The following is an 18,495-nucleotide window of genomic DNA, read 5'->3' on the forward strand; positions in this document are numbered from 1 at the left end:
CTGCTTTAACATAAGGACCCAGGGCCGCTCACGTCCTACATTTCTCAGAGTACACGGACACAGCAAACAGCCTGTGCACAGATGGCTGCCTGCAGAGCCACCAAAGGAGACCCAGCCACGCTGACACAGGAGTTCTGGGCAGAAATCAGCAATTTCGAGGGGAGAGGAGAGGAAAACTAGAAGAAAAAATAACCTCCAAATTTGCTACAGTTTCTGTGCCCCTCCCTTCTGGATCGAGCAGGGTTGTCCCATCAAAGGGGGTCACCTGGAACTGAAAGGGGCTGTGTTCACCTCCTCTCTAGAGAAGGAATCGTATGGGGGATAAAGCCAACCCTGCTCCATCATAAGGTTCTGAGACACATCGTCCAATCACGAGAAATTGGTAAGCAAGTGGAACCCGGGCCTGCCTCCCATCTCGCCCTTCTGCAAACACTGCAGGTGCCGCTGCTACCTGCCCTCACGCTGGGCAAGGCCTCCTCTTGAACTGTGGGTGGTGAGGTGTGAGCTAGAGTTTTCACACAGCACAAAAAGGGAAAAATGCCTGTGATGAGGTCAGAAAGCAGAAGACTCTGGGTAGGCCGCCTGAGCCTGCAGGATGCCCTCCCCCCTCTGAATGGCCCAGCAAAGTAACAGGCCCTTAGTCCTGCAGAAACAAGAGAAGGGAGGTGCTCCATCGGTCAAGTTTGGGAATGGTGCTGGAGAGAAGTCAGGAGACACAGAAGAAAGAGAGAGGGAACGCCAGCTTTCACTGTAACCTGATGGTTCTTCAGCATCCCTGATGGGGCTCCAACCCTCATCCTGCAATCCGCACGGGGCTGTTTGACGTTGAGGGCAGAGGGGAGTTGAAGTCAAGGGAAGGGCATCCTGTGAACAGCACTGCTAGAAAAAGATCAAGAACCAGGCCGTGGAAAACAGCTGTGTCCACCTGATAAGCTGGGCGCCCCACTTCCTTCAGCAGAGTCTGAGGTTTATGAGACTAAAGTCCAATGTGCGGGCGGGGGGGGCTCAGCCCAGAATCTCACGGGGACCCCCTAGTTTTCATCACAGACATCAGGTCTCCTCACCACACACTGGGACGATAACACACCTCCAGCACCTGCACTGCTTTCACTTCCAGGAGCTCTCACGAGGGAGAAGTGCCCATCAGGATGCTGCCTGGAAACTTGCTGGAAGGGCCACCCTCTTCTATGCACCCAACACTCAGTCACCTCGCTCACTAAGAACTGCTATTACCATCGCGTCCTCAGGGAAGCTGTCCTGCTTCTCCCCACTGCGCTCACACTGGGGTAATGTCCTCGCACAGGCTGTGACCTCTTAATGCCCTGTGCACACATATCCTTAAGCCTGCCACATGGGTACTAGGAGCACTGAAGTACTGGCCTCTCCTTCTACGTCAGGAGCCACCCCCCCTCCGGAAGACAGGAGCAACCACCTTTATGGGTGATAGTACTGACAGCATCTGTCTTCATTTTGCACTTCTCATCTGGTAAAGTCTGCTAGCTTAGTGCCCTCCACTTATTGTCTCTTTTAATCCAACCCGCCACCTTTTGCAATAGCCAATATTATCTCCATCTTATGAAAGAAGACGCCAAAACTTAGAAAACTTAAAGAACTTGTCCAAGGGCACCCAGCAGAGCTAAAGAGAGTGTCCTCAACCACCCTGGGTCTGGCACAGTTCAAGGCACACAGTAAAGACTTACAGCTCTTTCCACTGAAGGAACAAGACTGAGTCACACCGGGAAGACAATCCAGGCCTGACAATGCCTTCCTCCAACCACCTGAGCTCTCGGTTAACTGACTGGTCACTAACTCCTTTCAGGACATGGAAGCCTGTTTATTAATTTGTCCATTCATTTGTAAGCACCTGTTACGCCCAGAGCCCTGAGCCATAGGAGAGATGTCTTAGTGAAGGTTCCAGGCCCCCAAAAAGTTTCCCATTGAGTCAGAAGAGGAGGTGGAGGAGGAGGGGAAGAGGACAGGAGAAGAGAGAAGGAAGAGGGGGAAACTCAAACCACCAGAAAACAAAGGCCAGGATCCTAGTAAACTCAGCAAGCACATAGAGGGCAAGGAACGAGTTCCTCCAAGCACAGGCTGATGACGGGAAGGCAGGAGGTGAGCAGGTACCCAGCCAGCAGAGAACATCTCACAAGTGCTGTACCTTTTTTTTGGAGGTTGTGGTAAAAGATACACAGTATAGACCCACAACTAAGATATACAACTATGCACTGGGGGGATTAGGGGAGAAAAAGCAGAAAAAAAAGGAAAAGAGATACACAGCATAAAATTTCCCATTTTAACCATTTACCACCTTAATCATTTTTAACTGTACAGTTCAGTGGCAATAAGGACATTCACATTATTGTGCAACCATCACCTCCACCCATTTCCAGAACTTTCTTCATCTTCTTCAACTGAAACTCTGTACCCCTTAAACAATAACTCTCCATTCCCTCCCCCCTGGCAGCCACCATGCGACTTTCTGTCTCCATGAATTTGACTACTGTAGGCACCTGTGCTATAATAAACATATATTTGGGTTTCGACCCCATTCCTGGCAGAGAGCTCCAAAAACCTTTGGAATTTCCTGAGTGATAGGAGTATTATTCATGTTATTCAAAAGGGCCCCCTTTCCAATTTACGCTAATCAGGTGACTGAGAGTGACCAGGGGCCCTTGACAGCCTCATCATGAAGCTGGTCACCAGAAGAACTGCCTAGTCATCAGAGTTTGGGAACTCCCAACCCCCCCCCCCCACCTCTGAGCAGGAGAGGGGAGCTGGACATTGAGCTCTACAAAAACTCTTCAACAAGGAAATCCAGCGAGCTTTCATGCTGGTGAACACATCACATCAAAGTGCTGGGAGGGTGGTGTCCCCAGAGAGGACATGGAAGCTCTCTGCCCCTCCCCCACACCTCCCCCTGGCATCTCTTCCATTTGGCTGGTCCTGAGTTGTATCCTTTGTAACAAATCAGGAAATGAAAGTAAAATGTTTACCTGAGTTCTCTGAGCCATTCTAGAATCTGAGGAGGGGCTGTGGAAACCCCTAATTTATAGTCAGTCAGAAGCATGGGTGACCCCCAGGATTTGGAAATGGCAACTTCAGTGGAGGCAGTCTTGTGGAACTGAGCCCTTAACAGGGTCTGCACTAACTCCAAGATGTTAGTGATAGAACTGAACTGAATTGGAGGACACCTAGCTGGTGTTAGAGAATTGGAGTACAGGTTGGTGTCAGAAAAAAAGACGCCAGAATACATCACATAAGGAATTAGACACTGTCTATCCTTTTGTGACTAGCATATTTCACTTGGCACGATGTCTTCAAGGTTCATCCAAGAAGCATCTATCAAAATTTCCTCTTTCTAAGGCTAAATAATATTCCACTGTATGTATATATCACATTTTGTTTATCCATTCATCCACAGATGGACACTTGGGTTGCTTCCACCTTTTGACTATTGTGAATAACGCTGCTATGAACAAGGACGTACAAATATCTGTTCAAGTTCATGCTTTCAATTCTTCCGGATATATACCCAGAAGTAGAACTGCTGGATTATATGGTAATTCTACATTTAATTTTTTTTGAGGAACTACCATACTATCTTCCACATGACTCCACCATTTTCATTCCCATCAGCAGTGTACAGGGTTCCAGCTTCTCCAAGTCCTTGCCAACACTTTTCTTATTTTCTTTTCTAATAGCCATCCTAATAGGTGTGAAGCAGTATCTCATTGTGGTTTTGATTTGCATTTTCCCTGATGTTGAGTATCTATTCATGTGCTTATTGGCCATTTATATATCTTCTTTTGTGCAATATCTATTCAAGTCCTTTGCTCATTTTTAAATTGGGTTGTTTGTTTTTGTTGTCAAGCTGTAGGAGTTCATTATATATTCTGGATATTAACCCCTTATCAGATATATGATTTGCAAATATTTTCTCCGATTCTGAGGGTTGCCTTTTCACTCTATTGATAGTGTCCTCTGATGCACAAAAGTCTTTAAATTTGATATAATCTAATTTATCTTTTTTTGCCCATGCTTTTAGTATCATATCAGAGAAATCAATGCCATCATTGACAAATCCAGTGTCATGAAGTTTTTTCCCTATGTTTTCTTGTGTGAGTTTTATAGTGTTCCCAGCACCACTAGTTGAAAAGATTTGTGACAATGATGTGTCAATGTAGGTTCATTAATTGTAACAAATGTACCACGCTGCCGGGGAATGTTGATAATGGGGCAGGGAGTATATGGAAAATCTCTGTATCTTCCCTCTAATTCTGCGGTGAACCTAAAACTGCTCTAAGAAACAAAGTCTTCTTTTTTTTAAGGCTATCCTTTTCCTATTGAATATTCTTGGTACCCTTTATTGAAAATCATTTGACCACACAGGAGAGGATTTCTTTCTGGACTCTAGTTCATTGGTCTGTGTTTGTCTGATGCCAACACCACACTGTCGGGATATTGCAGCTTTGTTAGCAGTTTTGAAATCAAGAAGTGTGAGACCTCCAACTCTGTTGTTCTTTTCCAGGATATTTTTGGCTACTCAGTATCTCTTGCACTTCCACATGAATTTTAGGATGTATTTTTCAATTTCTGTGAAAAACCTCATTGGGATTTTGATAGGGATTTCATTGAACCTTCAGACTGCTTTACATAGTACTGACATCTTATCAATAGTAAGTCTTTCAATCTATGAACACAAGATGTTTTTCCATTCATCTTTAATTTCTTTCAGCAACGTCCTGTAGTTTTCAATGTACAAGTCTTTTACCCCTTGGTTAAATTTATTCCTAAGTCCTTTTTTTTGATGCTATTGTAAATAGAATTGTTTTCTATTTTTTTTCTGCATTGCTCACTGTTAGTGTATAACTAGGTTAAAACGGTGCAAATTGGGTCCGCTCTGCTCTCTGTGGTTTGCAGAGGGAACAAGGCATTGGGAGGCCCAGCAGGGAGGAGGAGGAAGGCCAGGGTGGGGAAGAAGGCCGTGAAATCCCTAACATTCTGAATGCGGCTTTTTCCAGGTTGGGCGTCTGCTTGGTTGCCACAGATCTCTGATGGATTGCCATGGCTCTAAGAGGGAAGGCATTTTAGCCAGGTTCTAGTTTGTTTCATGTTTCTGCAGGGAGTGAGGGTCTGGAGCTTCCTGGTCCACCATCTTGCTGATGTCACTCTCCACGGCCTAAGACTTATTCCCTAAGCAGTGTATCTTCAAGGAGATAACTAAGGAGCCAGACTGGTCAGAGCAGAGACAAGGCTGGGAGGGAACAAGGGACAGGCTGGTTAGGAATGGGGAGGGAGGAGGGCCCTGGACCACTAAACTGAAGACTCAGACGTGATGCTGTGGACTTGGCGGGCACCTGCGACGATGTCGGGCAAGGCCACAAAGCCAAGACAGAAGTCCAGCCAGGCCATCCCAAGCCTCGTCCAGTGCACGGAGCTGAGTGTAACAGAAACAGGAGGATGTGGAGCAACTGAAATGCTTCTGCCTCACGTTCCATGAGGGCCTTCCCCTCTCCCCAACCCGCAACCCCCACCCCAGGACTTCGAGTATATTTTCAGAACCTTAAGTGAATCAGAATCATGAACCCCACCCCCAGCCCTGCTTCTCCCCTCAATCTGAAGAGTGAGTAGCTCAGCTCCCAATGGCTTCCCCCTGGACAGTGGACACAGCACACAGCAAACACATGATAAATCAGCCCTGACAAGAACGTTTCTTCAAGCAAGAGGATGCCTTCCCACGGCATGCTGGTCCTCTCTCCAGATGGCTTCAAGAAGTGCTGACCATGAGCCTCAGCTGGAAGCCTGGTTTAAAATACAGGAGCCTGGGCCGCTCCCCGAGAAAGGCCAGTTCAGGAAGTCCTTGGGGGACCCAGGCATCTGTATTTTTACCTAGCCCCATAGGTGAGGCGAACGACCATTGTTGGCGAGCACTGGTCTAGTTTCCTCCCCAGAGTTGCCAGCCTCTGAGCTCATTTCCACTGCCTGCATCTCTGGTGAGGGCTTTCCGAGGAAGGACAGAGCAGAACGGGACTGGGTTTAGGGTTACCCTCCCCAGAAGTCTCAAATGGGCAGTTTATCTGACGCACAGTTTCAAAACAGAATATAATAATAATACAAGTTTTGAATTAGTTATCAGCATTATAATACAGATTTCAGACACAGAAACACAAATACGGTATGACTCCACTTGTGTGAGGTTTATGCAACAAGCAAATTCGTAAAGACAGCAGAACAGAGGTCACGAGAGGCTGGTGGGGGGAAGGGAGGAGTCATTGTTTATTGGGTACAGAGTCGTGGGGGATGATGTAAAGTTTGGGTATAGACAGTGGTAATACACGACATTGTGAACATATTTGATGTCACTGAATTGTACACTTGAAAATGGTTACAATGATAAATATTATGTATATTTTACCACAATAAAAAGAAAATATATTTCACATTAAAAATCCGGATTTCTGCTTTCTCCTTAAAAAAAAAGGGGGCCTGACCAGACTGGGTCACACTCTGTGTGTCAACGGCTGGCAGGTGCTGAAGCCGCTGCTGCCCTTCGGTGAGATACATGTTCTCACTTTTGCTGTGACCCCACCACACTCCAGTGTCACTTCTACTCTGCCCCATGTATATGACCTGGCCGGCCCCAATGAGCACTGGAGGCTGTGGTCCCAGCTCCACCCCGTCTCATTTGGGTCCCCACTAGCTCCATTCTGCTCTCGAGGCCCTGTCCGTTCCTCTCTTCTAATGCGTGAGGGGAGGCCAGAGAGTGGGCAGCCATGTGGGCAGGCACTTTGTGTGCCTTGAGCAACAACAACAAAGGAAGAGAACAAGAGTCTGCCCTCACCTCCCCAAACTTCCCCCCGACCTTGAAAGGCCTCTGACACTAGAAGATCCAGAATGATAAGCCTGTGCTTTAACAGACCCAAGTGACCACGATTCTGGAAGAAGACTAGGCTGACGGCCCACCTTACAACCCTGGTCCTGAGTCAGCCTCTCTGGGTGATGCCATATGATCAGCCTGTCCAGCAAGTACAACCTCCTCGAGGCTGGCCTCGGTTTCCTAGAGCCCATCTTTATCTGCTAGACTCTGATTTCCAACTGCTCGAAATATGAGAGGGTTCAGGACACGCTCCCCAAAATACAGCACCTTGGCATGATAATATTTGAAGCTGAAGGAGTCTGAGAAAATGGCAGAAGCAGGAAGATCCCTCTGACCTCCTCTCACGGCCTCGCCCTTCTTCCCTGAAACAGGCCTCAAAGCCCTCCTGTGAGAGGCGCCCTCCCTAGACTCCGAGGAAGGGAGCACCCTTATCTCTGAAGACAAAGGGACGCCCCAAGACGAATCCTGACAGACGGGCCTTGCGCGGCTCCCCCAGTTACAGTTACATCATACTCCGTACCTATTCACATCCCTCACGACTGTCCTCATGAAACCTAGCACAAAAGTACACAGGTCTAGGGCCGGCCCCGTGGCTGAGTGTTAACTCGGTGCACTCCACTTCAGCGACCTGGGTTCACACGTTGGAAACCCAGGCGCAGACCTACAACACTCGTCAGCCATGCTGTGATGCCAACTCACATACAAAATAGAGGAGGATTGGCACAGATGTTAGCTGAGGGCAAATCTTCCTCAGCAACAACAAAAGAGGTACCTAAGTCTGTTTCTTCCTTTCCTCATGAAGGAACAGTAGGGTTCCTATGTCATGTCCTACCTACATTAAAGAAATCAGGATGATTTTCTCCTGTTAATTTGACTTTGTCAGCGAATTTTTAGACCCAGTCAGGGACCCTAAGAGACGCCACGACAACTTTTTCCTCCTCTAGAAATAGCAGCCTTGTTCCAGATCTGCTAAAACCTGATGGTACTGACGACACCACATCATTACTGCAAAAAGCATCTAAGCCGTAAGTGTAGAATATGTGCTGAAAAGAACGTAACATAGCTTCGCAGTCATTTTATTATGTTGATTACATGTTGAAATAATTGGATATACCGGGTTAAAGACAATATACTACTAAAAGAAATTTCACCTGTTGTTTTGACTTTTTTAAATTTACATTTTACCTATTTTTAATGTGGCTACTAGGAAATTTAGTTATGGACGTGGCTTGCAGTAGTGGCTTGCGTTTTCTTTCTATTGGACAGCACTATTTCGACAACCCAGCCAGGTGTGAATTCTACAGAACTGATTCCGTAAGGCTACTGTATTTTCTTTACCTCGAAAAGCAAACAGATTCACTCCTACTCTATTTCTGGGTTTTGCGGGGCTACAAGATGCCCCAGAGTCCTTGAGGAAGTGTCAGTGCTGTGGGCTCGTCATCGGGGCTGGAGCTGACTTGAGGCTCTCTTCCAGCTCCCGCATCTGGCTCACCGTGTGCCATGAAGCCATCACCAGACTCCAACACAAAGCCCTCCAACCCTTGCCCAGTCACAACGTGTCCACATCACTCAAAACTCCACACAGATCATATTCCCTTGAAACAATGGAACAGGTGTTGCTACAAACTGCCAAGCTGTTCCCACCTGTGCAACTGGTCAGAGCGGACCACAGAAAGGGAACAGCCTGGGCTGCAGTCTCAGACACCCCTTCCCTCTCTCACCCCAGCTCAGGCCTCGCTGGTTTCTTCTTCCCAGAGACTGGAGCCCCTCCTTCTTGTGGAGCTAGGCTCAGAGACAGACTGAGCTCTTTCGCAGTTTACAGCACAGCGGTGGGGAGCCAATGCTGATGCTGGGAACTTCAGAACAGAAGACAGGTGCCAGGCCCTTCAGAAAACTGCTGGACACTGAAGACACTGGGGCAATATTTGAACCTCAGAATCCTGCCCTTTTTTTTTTTAAACAAATGTTTTATCCCCTTGAAGACTCAACACTGGCTATGACAGGCGTGGAGGGGGAGCGGGGTTCACATCTCCCTTCTACCACTCAGCAGCCGTAGGACCCCAGAGAAGGCTGCTGCATTCATCTAGGTCTCAGTGTCCTCATCTGGAACAATGGGGACAGTTCCACCTACCTCACAGAGCTGAAAAATTAAACCATGGATGAAAAAGTGCCTTGCGCATGGTAAGTGTTTGATACACATTAGCTTCCATCCCCTTCAGTTTGCCCATAGCAATTAGGCAAAGCAGATAGTATAAAAACCTTGTGGGGAACTGAAAAGAAATCCTCTATACTCTGTTCTTTGTTTCCAGTAGCGTCAAACCCACCAGCAGGGCTGCACAGAGGATGTTAAAATCCACAGTCACATCCCCTTAGAGGGCAGGGAGTTGGCAGATGTCCCTCTCAACCCCTATTTGTTCATTACCCTGAACCAAAGATCCATCTTGTTTCATCCCAGACCTCAAATCAATTCAATCTTCAGAACATTCAAAGCTACAGGTGAAAGAAAACTGACTACAGGATTTTATGTTGCCTGTTTGTGTGCTAAAGAAGCCCCCTCTGTTGGCTTTCAGGGACTGCTTACGCTTTTACCCCAGTGGCAGGACCTCCCCACTCAGGGAAATTTAACTCAAGTTACCTGCCTGGTGCTGAAGATGAACAGAATGGAAATTTGCCTTTAGAGAAGATTTGGAAATGTCTGATCCAACGAGAAATTTAAAGAAAAGATTAAATTTTCTAAATGCAATGAACAGGTAAGAGAAAACAGGCCTATAAGAACTAATGGTTACTGGCGTGAGGGATGAGAATTGGCCACCCCAAAAGGTGTCTCATTGGCTTGATTATTTTTAAAGACAAAAGACTCTGAAAGAAACTTTGACCATCCCCCTAAGTGCCTAAAAGAATTTATGATAGAAGGCCTGTCCCCAGGACAGGCCATCACCATAGATAATGCTGGGTATGATAGATTGGAAGGATCCTTGCTATAAGCCCATTTTTATCAAAGTTCTCTCACAGTGTCTACAGACAGCCCCACAAACATTTTTTTTTTTTTATCAAACATCTGCTTTTCTATGTCCATGTGAATTGCCCTCCTCCCCTTTGAAGCTCCAAACTACTACCCCCAACATCCTCCTTTGTCCTTAGCTGGAAAAGGTATTTATGGTGGCAGCTTCTGCCAAAATGAAAAGTTACTCAGTTTTCCTGGGTTTATCCCATGTATACATGTTATCAAAGTTTGTTTGATTTTCTCCTCTTATTCTGTCATGTGTCAATTTAATTCTTAGACCAGCCAGAAGGACCCAGAGTGTAGAGAAATATGTCTTTCTCCCTTACACTGGTCATTTGTTAAACACATAGCCACACTGCATGTGCTTGGGAAGATGTGAGACCAGGAAGCAGTGGTCCAGATAACGGAGTCCATAAATATTTGCTTCAAATAATTGGAAGAGAAGGAGTGACATCAGCATCATGGTGGAGTAAGTTGTTCCCTTAGTCTCTACTCTTTTTTTTTTTTTTTTGAGGAAGATTAGCCCTGAGCTAACTACTGCCAATCCTCCTCTTTTTGCTGAGGAAGGCTGGCCTTGAGCTATCATCCTTGCCCATCTTCCTCTACTTTATACGTGGGACGCCTCCCACAGCATGGCTTTTGCCAAGTGGTGCCATGTCCGCACCTGGGATCCAAACCGGTGAACCCTGGGCCACCAAAAAGTAGAATGTGCAAACTTAACCACTGCACCACCAGGCCAGCCCCTTACTTTCTACTCTTTGAGTTACAACTAAATGGACATTCATTGACCAGCAGAGGATTCCTTGCACAGCACAACACGATGTCTGAGAGATTCACACAGCTCTACATCTGAAGGTGGTAGAATTTAATCACTGAAAGGCTACGGAAATAGGTGAGCACACCCCTCTCCCTCCCCAGCAGCAGCAAGCCAGGTCAAAGATCCTCAAATAGCAGCCAGTGCAACTGTAAGAGGAGGCAGGGTCAGCCCAGCCCATGTGAACGCTTTTTGAGTTGCAGCCCAGCCCATGGGAATGCCCACTGTGCTGTAGCAGCCCCGCCAGTGGAATCACTCTACACCAAGTGGTGGCAGCTCAGCCCACACATGGATGCCCGCCTGCTGAGCAAAGCACAGATAAAAAGATGCCCCTCCCACTCAGAAGGCACCGCCGCCCATGGAGCACAGCAACCCACGGGACTCACTGAGTGGCAGGTCAGCCTCTGTTTGGGTTCTCCATGCCCCTAGTGCAGCATGGGGGAGAAGGCGCCCCACCCACTCAGAAGGTACTGCCGCCCATGGAGCACAGCAGCCCACAGGATTCACCAGGTGATGGTTCAGCCCTGGTGTAGGTGCCCCTCTGGCCCAGCATGCAGCAGCTCAGCCAGTCCTCAGCCAAGCACAGAGACCCTGCCAATTGTGCCCAACCCACCCACCCAGCACAGAGGCCCTGTGCACATGAGCGCAAACTGTAGAGCTCCTGCAGCCAGCCCAGGCAAACGCAAAGTAGCCCTATCTGCACAACTTCAAGCAGATGGGGCAGGATCAGAAAACACAGCTCCTGCTCCCCCACACTGGAGGCAGGTAGAATTTGCGAAGTGCTACTACCACAAATGCACCAGAAAAAGATCATTTCATCAAACACCACAGAGAACTACATTAACACTTCAGTGCAGAAGGAAAATGACAAGTCCCAGAAACTAATCCTGAACTCACAGAAATTTACAATCTAAATGACAGAGAATTCAAAATAGTTATCACAAAGAAATTCAACGAGTTACAGGAAAACTCAGAAAGACACTTCAATGAGCTGAGGAAAAAAATTAATTAGCAGAAGGAATACTTCACCAAAGAGATTGAAACTCTGAAAAAAAACAAAGAGAAATTCTAGAAATGAAGAACACAATTAATGAGATAAAAAATAATCCAGAATTATAAAAAATAGAGCTGATGTTATGAAGGACAGAATTAGTGATTTAGAGGACAGAAATATAGAAATGATTCAGATAGAGAAGGAAAAAGAACTAAGGTTTTTTAAAAAATGAAAAAATTCTTTGAGAAATATCTGACTCAATTAGGAAAAGCAATATAAGGATTACAGGTATTCCAGAGGGAGAAGGGAGGGAGAAAGGAGCAGAAAGCTTGTTCAAAAAAATAATAGCTGAGAACTTCCCAAACCTGAAGAACTGGACTTACAAGCACATGAAGTCAAGAGAACTCCTAGTTACATCAAGGCAAAAAGACCTTCTCCAAGGCATATACTATTAAAACTGGCAAAAGTCAATGACAAAGAAAAAATATTAAGGGCAGCAACACAGAAGAAAACAACATAAAAGGAATCACAATCAGGCTTTCAGAAGATTTCTCAGCAGGAACCTTACAGGCTAGGAGAGAATGAATGATATACTCAAAATACTGAAAGACAAAACTTTCAGACAAGAATACTCTCTCCAGCAAAACTATCCTTCAGACACAATGGAGAAATAAAAGCTTTCCCAGAAAAAGAAAAACTGAGGAAGTTCATCACCACTAGTCCTCCCTTACAAGAAATGATGAAGGAAGCCCTCCTACTTGTAACAAAAAGGTAAAGTTTACAAAACCCTGAGCAAGGAGATAAATAGACAAAATCAGAAAATTGCAGCTCTATATCAGAATAGTTCAGTAACCACTTAATTATAATATAAATGACAAAGGGAATGTCAGCATCAAAAACAACTACAAACACTTCAATATAGTAACAAACTCACAACACAGAAAAGAACAATTTGTGACACAATAACTCAGAAGGGGAAGAGGAGAGGGGATGGAACCTGCTTAGGCTAATACAGATAAGATACTATCAGAAAATGGAGTATCTCATCTACGAGAACTTTTATACAAACCTCATGGTAACCACTAAATGAAAAATCAGAGCAGAGACACAAATCATAAATAAAGACAAAATTGAGAAAACAATCACAGACAACCACCAAACTGAGATGGCAGTCAGAAATACAAAGGAAGAGAAAGAAGAGAAATATAGAATGACCAGCAAAGAAGAGATAAAATGGCAGTATTATGCCATTAATCTGTTATAGATATATTATACAGATACACATATTAAGTATATAAGTAATTATATCAATAATTGTTCTAAATGAAAATGAATTGAATTCTCCAATCAAAAGAGAGAGTGGCTGGATGGATTAAAAAACAAGACCCAACAATATGCTGCCTCCTGGAAACACATCTCAGCTCTAAGGACAAACACAGGCTCAGAGTGAAGGGATAGATGATGATACTTCAAGCTAATGGCAAACAAAAGAAAGCACATGTTGTCATACTTATATCAGACAAAGCAGACTTCAAGACAAAACAGGTAATGAGAGACAAAGAGGGGCAGCATATAATGACCAAGGGGACACTCCACCAAGAGGACATAACACTTATGAATATATATGCCCGTAACACAGGAGCACCAAAGTGTATAAAGCAACTATTAACAGACCTAAAGGGAGAAATTGACAGCAACATAATAATAGTAGGGGACCTCCACACCCCATGTACATCAATGTATAGATCATCCATACAGAAACTCAACAAGGAAATAGTGGATTTAAATGAAACACTTGAGCATAGATATATAGAGAACATTCCATCCAAAAACAGCAGAATACACATTCTTCTCAAGTACACATGGCACATTCTCAAGGATAGACCATATGTTGGGAAACAAGGCAGGTCTCAATAAATTGAAGAAGACTGAAATCATATCAAGCATCTTTTCTAACCAAAATGCTATGAAGCTAGAAATCAACTATGAGAAAAAGCTGTGAAAGTCACGAATAGGTGGAGCTCAAACAACATGCTACTGAACAACCATTGGGTCAATGAACAAATCAAAAATTACCTGCAGACAAATGAAAACGAAAACACAACATACCAATTCTTATGGTGTGCAGCAAAAGTGGTGCTGAGAGGGAAATTTATATCAATACAGGCCTACCTCAACAAGGAAAAGAAATCCCAAATAAGCAGTCTTAAACTACACCGAATAGAACAAGAAAAAGGAGAACAAACACAGCCCAAAGTCAGCAGAAGGATGGAAATAATACAAATTAGAGCAGAAATAAATGAAATAGAGATTTTTTTAAAAAGCAGTAGAAAGGATCAATGAAATGAAAAGCTGGCTATTTCAGAAGATAAACAAAATTGACAAACCCTTAGCCAGACTCACTAAACAAAAAGAAAGAAGGCTCAAACAAAATTAGAAATGAAACAGGAGAAATTATGACAGAAACTGCACAAATACAAAGGATTACAAGAGAATACTATGCAAAACTATATGCCCACAAATTGGATAACCTAGAAGAAATGGATAAATTCTTAGATTCATAAAACCTCTCAAAATTGAATCTAGAAGAAATAGAGAATCCAAAGAGACCAATCATAAGTAAAGACAGTGTAACAGTAATCAAAAATCTCCCCAAAAAAACAAAGTCCAGGACCACATGGCTTCTCTGGAGAATTCTACCAAACATTCAAAGAAGATTTAATACCTATCCTTCTCAAACTATTCCAAAAAATTGAAGAAGATGGAACACTTCATAACTCATTCTACAAGGCCAACATTACCCTCATACCAAAACCAGATGAGGACAACACAAAGAAGGAAAATCACAGGCCAATGTCACTGATGAACATAGATGCAAAATTCCTCAACAAAATATTGGCAAACTGAATAGAGCAATACATTAAAAGGATCATACACCATGATCAAGTGGGATTTATACCAGGGATGCAGGGATGGTTCAACATCGACAAATCAATCAATGTGATACACCACATCAGCAAAATGAGGAATAAAAACCACATGATCTCAGTAGATGCAGAGAAAGCTTTCGACAAGATCCAACATCCATTTAGGATAAAAACTCTCAATAAAATGGGTATAGAAGGAAAGTACGTCAACATAATAAAAGTCATGTATGACAAACCCACAGCCAACATCATACTCAATGGGGGAAAACTGAAAGCCATCCCTCTGAGAACAGGAACAGAACAAGGGTGCCCACTCTCGCCACTCTGATTCAACATAGTACTGGAGGTTTTGGCCAGAGCAATTATGCAAGAAAAAGGAATAAAAGGAATCCAGACTGGAAAGGAAGAAATGAAACTCTCGCTGTTTACAGATGACATGATTCTATATACAGAAAACCCTAAAGAATCCATCAGAAGACTATTAGAAATAATTAACAACTACAGCACAGTTGCAGTGCACAAAATCAATTTCAAAACATCAGTTGCATTTCTACACACTAACAATGAACCAGCAGAAAGAGAAATCAAGAATACAATTCCATTTACAATTGCAACAAAAAAGAATAAAATATCTAGGAATACACTTAACCAAAGAGGTGAAAGACCTGTACACTGAAAACTGTAAAACATTATTGAAAGAAACTGAAGAAGACATGAAGAAATGGAAAGATACTCCATGTTCATGGGTCAGAAAAATAAACAGTTAAAATGTCCACACTTCCTACAGCAATCTACAGATTCAGTGCAATGCCAATCAGAATCCCAATGACATTCTTCACAGAAATAGAACAAAGAATCCTAAAATTTATATGGAATGACAAAAGACCCCAAATAGCCGAAGCAATCCTGAGAAACAAACAACAAAGCTGGAGGCAGCACAATCCCTGATTTCAAAATATACTACAAAACTATAGTAATCAAAATGGCATGGTACTGGCACAAAATCAGACATAGAGATCAATGGAACAGAATTGAAAGCCCAGAAATAAAACCACACATCTATGGACAGCTAATCTTTGACAAAGGAGCCAAGAATATACAGTGGACAAAGGAAAGTCTCTTCAATAAATGGTACTGGGAAAACTGAACAGCCATATGCAAAAGAATGAAAGTAGACCATTATCTTGCACCATACACAAAAATTAACTCAAAATGGATTAAAGACTTGAATGTAAGACATAAAACCATAAAACGCCTAGAAGAAAATATAGGCAGTACCCTCTTTGACACTGGTCTTAGCAGCTTCTTTTTAAGTACCATGTCTACTCAGGGAGGGAAACAAAAGAAAAAATAAATAATTGGGGCTACATCAGACTAAAAAACTTCTGAAAAGCAAAGGAAACCACGAACAAACGAAAAGACCACCTACCAACTGGGATAAAATATTTTGAAATCATTTATCTGACAAGAGGTCAATATCCAAAATATATAAAGAACACATACAACTCAACAATAAAAAAAAACCCACCTGGTCAAAAGACGGGCAGAGTATACGAGCAGACATTTTTCCAAAGAAGATATACAGATGGCCAACAGGCACATGAAACGATGTTCAACATCACTATTTATTAGGGAAACTCAAATCAAAACTACAATGAGATATCAGCTTACACCTGGCAGAATGACTATAATCACCAAGACAAAAAACAGCAAATGTTGGAGAGGTTGTGGAGAAAAGAAAACCCTCATACACTGCTAGTGGGAATGCAAAGTGGTGCAGCTACTATGGAAAACAGTATGGAGATGTCTCAAAAAGTTAAAAATATAAATACCATACAATCCAGCTATCCCACTACTGGGTATTTTATCCAAAGAACTTGAAATCAATGATCCAAAGAGATTTATGCACCCCTATGTTCATTGCAGCATTAGTCACAATAGCCAAGATGTGGAAGCAACACAAATGCCCTTCTACAGATGAATGGATAAAGAAGATGTGGTATAGAGAGACAATGGAATACTACTCAGCCATAAAAAAGACAAAATTGTCCCATTTGCAACAACATGGATGGACCTTGAGGGTATCATATCATGAGAAATAAGCAAGACAAAGAAAAACACATGATGCATGATTTCACTTATACGTGGAAGACAACACATACATGGATAAACATGGATAAAGAGAACAGATTAGTGGTTACCAGAGGGGATTGGGTTGGGGGATTGGGTGAAAGGGATAAAGGAGCACATACGTATGATAACGGACAAAATTTAGACTACTGGGGGTGACCACGATGAAGTATATTCAGAAATTGATAAATAACAATGTTCACCTGAAATTACACATTATAAAGCAATATGACCTCAATATAATAATTTAAAAAAATAAATACTTGTTAAACAAATGCATAGGTGACTATATCTAAAGGACATGGGAAGAGGAAGGCAATAAGGTGTAAATTGAAAAAACTGAAAAAAATAATAATAGGAAACAGCAAATTCATAATTCACCTACCCTTCTGGGTCATAACCACATTGAGATGCAAAGAATTTGAGATTCTCCTTCCAAAAAGGAAAGAGAAGGGATTAAGATATGAACTTTCCAGGCCTTTCCAAGGTTTCTAGGCCTTGGAAATTCAGAGCCAGGTTTCTACTCCATACTGCTGGACTAGTCTCTAAACCCCAGGGAAGGAGGTTGGCACAAAGCTTTGTTCCCACTGTCCTGGCTTCAGTTGTGAATAAAAGGAGGTAAGAACAGTACCCAGCACCAGCAGGGCACCGCTCCGCGACTCTCTGCAGGACGGGAGATGCTGACTCTAGGAAAGCTGGCTGCTCAGGCTAAAAACACCTCCCAAATTCTGATGACACCAGAAGAGTCTGACCCCCAAGGGCTGCTCCCCAAGAAAGAACAGCTTTCCTAAGTTACAGGTCGAAGCTGATGGACTGACAGGTTCAGTAAAGAGATCACATAAACAGCATATGTTCCAGAAGCATGCTTTCTGCTGGGGGAGGAGAAATTGTGGGTGACAGAAAAGGTCCCTTCCTTTTGTTTCCCAGCACCTCTCACACACCGTCACCCAGTCATCATCACTCACTCACACTGTCAGTCACACCCAGCCAGTCACCCAGAGTCACAAACACTGCTCAAGTCAGAGAACTGCATAGTCAGTTCTCCCACACAGTTAGGGACAAGCTAAGCCACTCAGTCTCACAATGACATGACGCCCATTGCTCTGAACATCCGCAGATCCTCTACCCACCTGATTGCCAAGGACAGCTATAGTGGAGGCTCTTAAAACCTCATCACGCCTGAACCAGACGGCAGCCATGTAGGAGGGCATGCCCAGGATGAAGACCTGCGCCACAGAGCAGATGACTTGGCCCAGCATGGTGACTGCAAAGAGATGTGGCTTCAGGCTGCCCAACTTCACCCAGGCCCCCAGGCAGTTGAGACCGGCGGCCATGAGGGCGATGGTGCGCAGGCCGAGTTTCTCCAGCAGCCAGGCGCCCGGCACGAGTAGAGGGATGTAGATCAGCATGTAGCACATGGACAGCCAGTCGATGGCTACGGTACTGACCCCGTAGAAGTTCATGAAGATGTTATTGATGGAGGCGTACTGGATCCACTGGAAAGCGTTGCACATGGAGTAGCAGCTGAACACCAGGATCACCGCCCACCGGCGCTTGCTCACCTTGATCACGCTAAGGTCCTCGGGGCCAGAGCTACTGCTGTCATCGCCCTCCCGTTGGTTGTGATCTTCACTCCCCATAATCACAGCCTCTCCCGGAACCCTCGACAGGTGCTGAGGACACCGGCGGTCTTAAGGGACGATGGCCTCGGCTGGTCCCCTAGAGCTGACGAGGCATTTGCCCCGGCCC

General features: G+C 44.2%; 1 protein-coding gene across 3 annotated transcripts in view; it reads right to left on the reverse strand.

Moving 5' to 3' along the window:
- LOC103541855 (choline/ethanolamine transporter FLVCR2-like) overlaps nucleotides 1-18,495 on the reverse strand; it is a 61,784-nt gene extending 43,289 nt beyond the window's left edge. For 2 of the 3 annotated variants that reach the window (XR_011532905.1, XM_008508750.2), the window contains exon 1: nucleotides 17,877-18,493. Coding sequence is in view for 2 of the 3 variants with exons in the window: in XM_008508750.2 (XP_008506972.1) it covers nucleotides 17,877-18,386 (510 nt within the window). In the remaining variant the exon portion in view is untranslated. Of the gene's footprint in view, nucleotides 1-17,876 lie in introns of all 3 variants that reach the window. The other variant, XM_070593652.1, reaches the window with a different exon arrangement.

The sequence above is a fragment of the Equus przewalskii genome, chromosome 25 (genome assembly GCF_037783145.1).
Source record: "Equus przewalskii isolate Varuska chromosome 25, EquPr2, whole genome shotgun sequence".
Taxonomy (NCBI): domain Eukaryota; kingdom Metazoa; phylum Chordata; class Mammalia; order Perissodactyla; family Equidae; genus Equus; species Equus przewalskii.